Source organism: Microcebus murinus, chromosome 6, assembly GCF_040939455.1.
Source record: "Microcebus murinus isolate Inina chromosome 6, M.murinus_Inina_mat1.0, whole genome shotgun sequence".
NCBI lineage: Eukaryota > Metazoa > Chordata > Mammalia > Primates > Cheirogaleidae > Microcebus > Microcebus murinus.
Genome location: NC_134109.1, coordinates 39,547,793 through 39,555,082, shown reverse-complemented (window position 1 = coordinate 39,555,082; position 7,290 = coordinate 39,547,793). Strand labels below are relative to the sequence as shown.

Here is a 7,290-nt window from a genome sequence, read left to right as displayed (position 1 = left end):
TCATTACCGTCGGTGTGATGGGTGGTGACGGCCAGAGTGTGGATGTCGTTAAAGGAAACCGCGAGACGAGACGCTAGCGGTTGGAGTCCTACTACACCCTTGAGCAGGCCGACAGACTACTCCACCCGACATCAGGTGACCGGACATTCGCAAAATGGCGGACGCAAGTCTATCAGCTCGGTGAGCACGATCCAGCGGAAGAACTTCACGTCACCAGGGCAACGACGCTCTTGCGCAGAGGGGCACGGCCCGGGTGAAAGTTCAGGGCTGGTACTGCGATGCTTGTTTCCACGGTGGATGCCGCCCCCAGGCCCAGGGCGGAGCCAGAGCAGGCAGGACTCCCACGACCGCTCGCCTGGCGAGCATAGGCGTAGACCAAGGACTAAGGACGTGCGCCACTTCCCCGCCTCCGCCTGGCCTGGCCGGCCGTAGGGCAGGGCCCGCCTGGGGAGTGAGCGCAGGCCGGGGGCGGGGCGAGCCGGGCGCCCCGCCCCACCCCTGAGCGCGCGCGTACTGCTCTGCTCTGGGTGGCGTCAGCCGGAGTTGACGTTAGCCATGGAAACCCGCGGCGGGCCTGTGAGGGACCGCGGTGATCTGGTTGTTCGACTGCCGCAGCTTCTCTGCGTTCACGTTCTGGTCGCAGCCAGCCTCCCAGCGGGAGGGCCTAACCCGGGTTTACTTGCAAAAATGCAGTCCCCGGGATGCCTTCGCGTCTCCTCCTCCCTCGGGTGATGAGGTATGTTTCGATCCCCGGCGCCCCCTGGGGACTTCGTCGGCGCCTTAATTTCCAAGCCTGTGCATAGCCATGTCGTTCTTGCAGCTTTCATTGCCACAAGATACGAATTTTTTGTTATTCCTTATAAAACCTTTAAGTGCGATTATTGCATTTTTTTAAGACGGAAAGTGAACTCAGTCGTTAGAGTTAGTAATCCGATGTGATTTTAAGTTTCCTTCGAAAGACTACTTTAGCCTGTTGAGTTGTAGCATTTTGTTTCTAAGAGACCCTTACGAAATGGAAAATAGCCCTTTGACCCTTGATTAAGACATAGCCATGTTACCCTAATAAAATTATCAACTACGTCCCTGCACTGCACTCTTTCTCGCCTTATCTCCAACTAACCCCCTTTGCCTCAAATCGTTCAACTCATGTCTCCCCACCCCCCCCCGCCCCCCAACATGAATTGCGCCTTCTCCACTGATCTACTGATCTACACTCTCTCTCCACAATACCTTGTCAAGGACCAGAATTTACTTCAATAAAGTCTAGCCAATCGTTAAGTTATTTGTCTTGCCTCCGAATTATCTGCTCTGTACCCATCATTTTTCATTTATTTTTTCACTGTTATTAGGTGTTTGTTTTCTTCGTTAAATCATTCCTGCAATTAGGGCAAAGACCATCATGACTGTAATGATATCCACTGCCACACCAAATCCCCAAATCTTTATTGTAGCATTCAGTTCAGATATTGCCATTTTAGTAATTTAACTGTTGGAACACCTGTTGGCTACTCCTAAGTTTCTTACTTAAATAACTGCCTACTAGTTATTAACTGCTGCAGAAAATACCAGTTAGGGAAACTTTTCCTTTCTGAGAGCTTTATTAAAATATCTTCCACATTCCATGCAATTCATCCATTTAAAGTGTACAATTCATTGGTTTTTAGTATATTCACAGAATTGCGCAACCATTACTACAACCAATTTTAAAACATTTTCACCCCAGAAAGAAAGTCTAAACCTTTTAGCTGTTACCCTCCCCCCATTATCTCTACCCCCATAAACCCTAAGCAACCACTAATCTATTTTATGTCCCTATAGATTTACTTATTCTGGAAATTTTGTATGAATGGAATCATACAATATGTGGCCTTTTGTGATTGGCTGCTTTCACTAGCATAATGTTTTCAAGGTTCATCTATGTGGTATATGTCAGTATTCATTCTTGTTTATAGCCTAATATTTCATTATGTGGGTATACCACATTTTATTTATCCATATATAGGTGGACATTTGGGTTGTTTACATTTTTTGGCTATGAATACTTCTGCTGTGAAATTCATGTACAAATTCTTGTGTAGACATATATTTCTGTTTCTCTTGGGTGTATACCCAAGAGTGGAATTGCTGGGTCATTTGGTAACTCTAGGTTTATTTAGCCATTTGAGGAACTGCCAGAGTGTTTTCCAAAGCAGCTGTACCATTTTACATTCCCACCATATGTTTGAAGGTTCTAATTTCTCCACAACCTCACCAATACTTTTTATTGTCTGTCTTTTTTATTTTAGCCAGTCAAGGGGGTTTGAAATGGTATCTCATTGTGGTTTTGGTTTGCGTTTCCCTAATGAGTAATGATGTTGAGTATCATTTCTTGTGCCTATTGGCCACTTGTATATTATGCTTGGAGAAATGTTTATTCAGATCTTTTTCTCATTTTAAACATACTGGATTATTTGATTTTTTGTTATCTAATTGTAAGAGTTCCTTATATATTCTAGATCAAGGGTCCTCAAACTTTTTAAACAGGGGGCCAGTTCACTGTCCCTCAGACCGTTGGAGGGCCAGACTATAGTTTAAAAAAAACTATGAACAAATTCCTATGCATACTGCACATATCTTATTTTGAAGTAAAAAAACAAACGGGCAAAAACTCTAGATACAGGTTTCTTATATGTGATTTGTAAAATTTTCTCCCACTCTCTAGGTTGTTTTCACTTTGTGGTGTTGACTTTTCCTTTAAACACTTTCCCACTTGTCTTATCAAAGAGTACTAGGTGCCAATCACTTCTAGCTGGCTTAGCTATCAAAAGCTTCTCATTTTGTAGACTCCTCTCAGACCTATCTTTTCCTGAAGACCCTTTTCTCTCAAATTATCCTTCTAGTTCTCTAGCCTCAAAATAAAATTCCCTTTCATTTGGCAATATCTTGGTGTGACTCAAAAACTCATTCTACCACCACTGACATTGTATCTTAGTTAAGTCACTTAATATCACTGTTTCTCAATCTTTTCAGTTAAATAAATTGATTTATTTCTAGTAATTCATGTGAGTTACAGAAGACATTCACCTGATACTTGATTTTGAAAGAAACTCGCCAATTGAGTTTATAGTGGGAAAGGTGTGTGAGGTATGGAAATGGTAGGTTGGAATAGAAACAGAAGTATTGGCTGGCCCTGTGATACATTTATAATGCTTTGATATGATCTTCAGCTATTTCCTACCATTTTACTTTTCCATGAGTAATTGAATGCTGTCAATTCATATTCTGGTGTTGAACCAACAATTCATCATTTCACTTGTAAAACATTGCCAATACCTGTAGTATAGATCCTATCAGCAATCCAGGCATACTTCCCAACCAGTCATAGTTTTCTCTACAAACCAATTCCTGTGAACTTGAATGAATACCATTTTGTAGATCCAAAAAGATGTTAATGTGCTTGTTTCTTCTTTTTAAGATTTTCTTTTCAGGTAGCTTGGGTAGATTTTCCTTTCACTGGTGGGAAGATGAGGGTGCTTACCACATAATTTGTAAACCAAAGCATGAAGTATATAATTTATGTGTAAGCATCAGATGTTTTTCAAAAGGCTCAAGAATTATAACTGTTTGTTAATGGCATGGCATTCAGTTAAGATTCCATAGAGATTTTCAGAAGTATAGTGTTAGCTATATTTGCATCTCTGGATTTCTACTTGTACCCTCAATAGTTAGTACTGGGCTATCAAAAAATTCACATGGCATACTTTTTAGACCTGCTCTGATAGTAACAGGTGGTTTTTATCCAGAGCAACTCAGACTTAAGTTGTTCAATATTATGCTTTTTGAATACTTAGATTGTAGACTAGTTGGTTTTTTTCTTTCTTTATTTTTAGAGACAGAGTCTTACTCTGTTGCCCAGGCTGAAGTGCAGTGGCATCATCATAGCTCACTGTAGCCTCAAACTGTTGGCTTACGTGAGCCTCCTGCCTCAGCCTCTGTAGTAGCTAGGATTATAGGCATGTACCATCAGGCCTAATTTTTTTTCTTTTTTTTTTTAGAAACAGGCTCTTTATATATTGCCCAGGCAAAACTCCTGGCCTTAAGTGATCCTCCCACCTTGGCCTCCCAAAGTGCTGGGATTACAGGCATGGTGACCGTGTCCAGCCTCATTTTAAAACATAAGCAGGAATTAGTTTTTATTGACAAGTTTAATTGTGTTTAATAGTTTTAGGTTATTTTAAAATTAACTTTCTGTTTTCCTGCTTCTTTTCTCGATAATGAGAATTAAAAGAATTCCAGAGTTGCTTCTAACAAAAGCAGTTATTTGAGGGGAAAATGATCTCTATTGGATTGTTACCTCCTTTGGGTCAGAGAGCAGCCTTATTACCATCACCTAGCACATTGTTGGTACCCAAAAGTTATTAAAAACTTTAAATTTGTGGAAAGTACTGATTTATCATTTATTTCTCTATCAAAGGAAGGGGGTAACACATTTGGCCTATATTAACAGATATCAAAATGTAATCTTTAATCTTCACTAACATCTTTCAAAAGTGCTTTAAGAATAAGGTAACATAGAAAATAAAAAGATTGTAACATATGTCAAAGAGTTAATGCCTTTCACATAAAAAATTCTTACAAATTAGAAAAATGATCACTTAATATAGTTTGGATGTTTACCCCTCCAAATCTCATGTTGAAATTCAATCTCCAAATGTTGGAGGTGGGGCCAAGTGTAAGGTGTTTGGGTCTTGAGGGCAGATCCCTCATGAATGGCTTCGTGGCCTCCTTGAGGTAATGAGTTAATTCTTACTGTATTTGTTCACACCACAGGTGGTTGTTTAAAAAGATCCTGGCATTCCCTCCTCTCTCTTGCTCCTTTGGCTGGGTGTTCATTAGCCACATCCTTCCCAAACACTTCATTGATGTTTCAAGCTGTCTGTGCTGCATTTGTTCCAAGACGGAACTCACATTCCAAAATAACACAAATTTTTTATTTATCCATGCTTTCACAAAAATTGCTCTAAAAATAATTTGAAAGATAATCACAAGACAAATGTGCATTAGAAAGAAGGAGGATGTACCTTCACAATAAAAAAAAAACAAACTTCAAGAAGTGTCAAAGTGAAATGTTAGAAATATCAGCTGTCAAATTTAAGGAAATCAAACATTCCATACTTAATAACCTAATTTTAGAAGACAGTAAGTCTCCCGAAAGTACAACATAAATACAATTGAGGCAAATACCTCAGTGCAGAAGCACTCAATAAATATGTGTGGGTTCAGTATCACCTCACCTGTTAGGATGGCTATTGTTAAAAAATAAATTTTGGCAAAGATATGGAAAAATTGGAACCCTTGTGTGCTGTGGGTTAGAATACAAAATGGTGTACCTGCTATGCAAAACAGTATGGAGGTTCTTCAAAAAAATAAAAAGAACTGCTATATGATCCAGCAATCCTACTTCTGGATATTTATCCAAAAGAATTGAAATCAAGATTTAGAAACAGCATTTACCCACCTCCCCATGTTCATTGCAGCATTATTCACTATAGCCAAGATGTGGGAACAACCTAAGTGTCCATCAACAGATGAGTGGTTAAAGAAAATGTAGCATATACATACAACAGAATATTATTAAGCATTAAAAAAGGAAATCCTGCCATATGTGACAACATAGATGAACCTTAAAGACATTATGGTAAGTGAAGTAAGCCAGTCACAGAAGGACAAATACTATTTAACACATTGACTGCCACACTAGCAAAGAATTTTTTCGCCCTGGGGCCACACTGTTTTATTACAAAAATAGAATAAAAACTTCCAAAACAAAATCATCCTTTCTAAATTAATGAAAAATTTGTTTTTTTATTGTTTTCTGTGTGTGAGTTATATGCAACTTGAAAAATAGTTCATAAGTGTAAAGGTAAGGAGATTTGTGAGTTACATATGCTTCATGAAGCCCTGGGCTCAAAACTAGCATGGGTCAAATACAACTCACATGGCAGTTAATATGTTAATACCCAATTTCACTTATGTGAGGTATCTAAAATAGACTCAGAGAAGCAGAAAGTAGAATGGTAGTGGTTAGGGGTCGGGGAAATGGGGATTTGCTATTCAATGGGTATAAAGTTTTAGTTAAAGAAGATGAGTAAGTTCTAGAGATATGCTTTACAACATTGTACCTATAGTTTATTGTACACTTAAAATTTATTGAGGGTAGACCTCATTGTTCTTCCCACAATAAAATATAAAATCCAATAGAACAGTAAAAAGGAAAGAGTCAATGAATGAAATCCATCAATAAAAATGTGATAGATTTTTTAAAAGTAATATTTACTAAATAAAATATGACCATTGCTAAAGCTTCTATTTCCAGGATTTTTTGTTATTGTTGTTGAACTTGGAGAACTATATATTTAATGTAATCTAAAAAAATTTGCCACTTTTTGTTATTTTTTTCTTTTAAGGAATTTTTAGTCTGGTATCATGTATGATTGACAAGTTAAAGTTTGAGAACTAAGAATTCCCTTCCAGTAGATTGCCAAAGTGATATCTGTTTCTTATCCTTGTGAGTAATGTGTAAGAAATATGACTCAGATTCCAAATAAAGCAACATTTCTGTGGTTTTTTTTATTGGTCCAGTTTCAGAGTAGCATATGAAGAAAGCATATGGTCTAAATCAGTGTTGTCATGCCATCTTCATCCCTTAAGTTCTCTTTTCTCGGCTTTTTTTTTTCCTAACTCTTGAGCCATTTTTCATTTGAACATGTCAGTAGCAGCCATATATATGCATCAGCCCTTCCGGGAATTAACAGTCTTTCACAATTGTATGCCAAATTCTCACTCAGGGAGTAAGTTTTAGTTATTCTGACTTTATTTTCTGTGCTAGTAATTCAGGTTAGCATATAGAAGATTTCTCTATATAAATGTAACTGTTGCCTCCTAAAAAGAAAATATTTCTAAATTCTTAAATATTTTTAAATATTCCAGGATCTGCAATTAAAATTAAAAGTCAAATGGTACTAGTTTATCATAATTTTTGTCTTTATAGTTCCTTAATGAATTGCTAATATCCATTATATCATCCTCCTTTATCCTAAAAAGAAATCAGAGAAAAACACCCATACTTTAAATCAGCCTTTATGTCTGATATACTTGCTACCTGTCAGATTTCCCTCATAATTTTTTTATCGTGTACCTTTTTTCATGACATTTCTCCTTGACTGGCATACCCTTTCATTTCTCCTTGGTTAAGCTCAATCTTTAAAGTCCCGATGGAAGCCCAGACCAATATTTCTCAACATAGTTTTC

The 7,290-nt window shown here is 38.0% G+C and overlaps 1 protein-coding gene across 2 annotated transcripts in view; it reads left to right on the top strand.

Annotated features, from left to right (window-relative positions):
• The first annotated feature begins 401 nt into the window (after positions 1-401).
• PCNX4 (pecanex 4) overlaps positions 402-7,290 on the top strand; it is a 35,959-nt gene continuing 29,070 nt past the window's right edge. Inside the window, exon 1 of one of the 2 annotated variants that reach the window (XM_076003996.1) lies at positions 402-736. In XM_076003996.1, coding sequence (XP_075860111.1) covers positions 702-736 — 35 coding nt within the window. In that variant the 5' untranslated portion in view covers positions 402-701. The remainder of the gene's footprint in view (positions 737-7,290) is intronic. The other variant, XM_012785679.3, reaches the window with a different exon arrangement.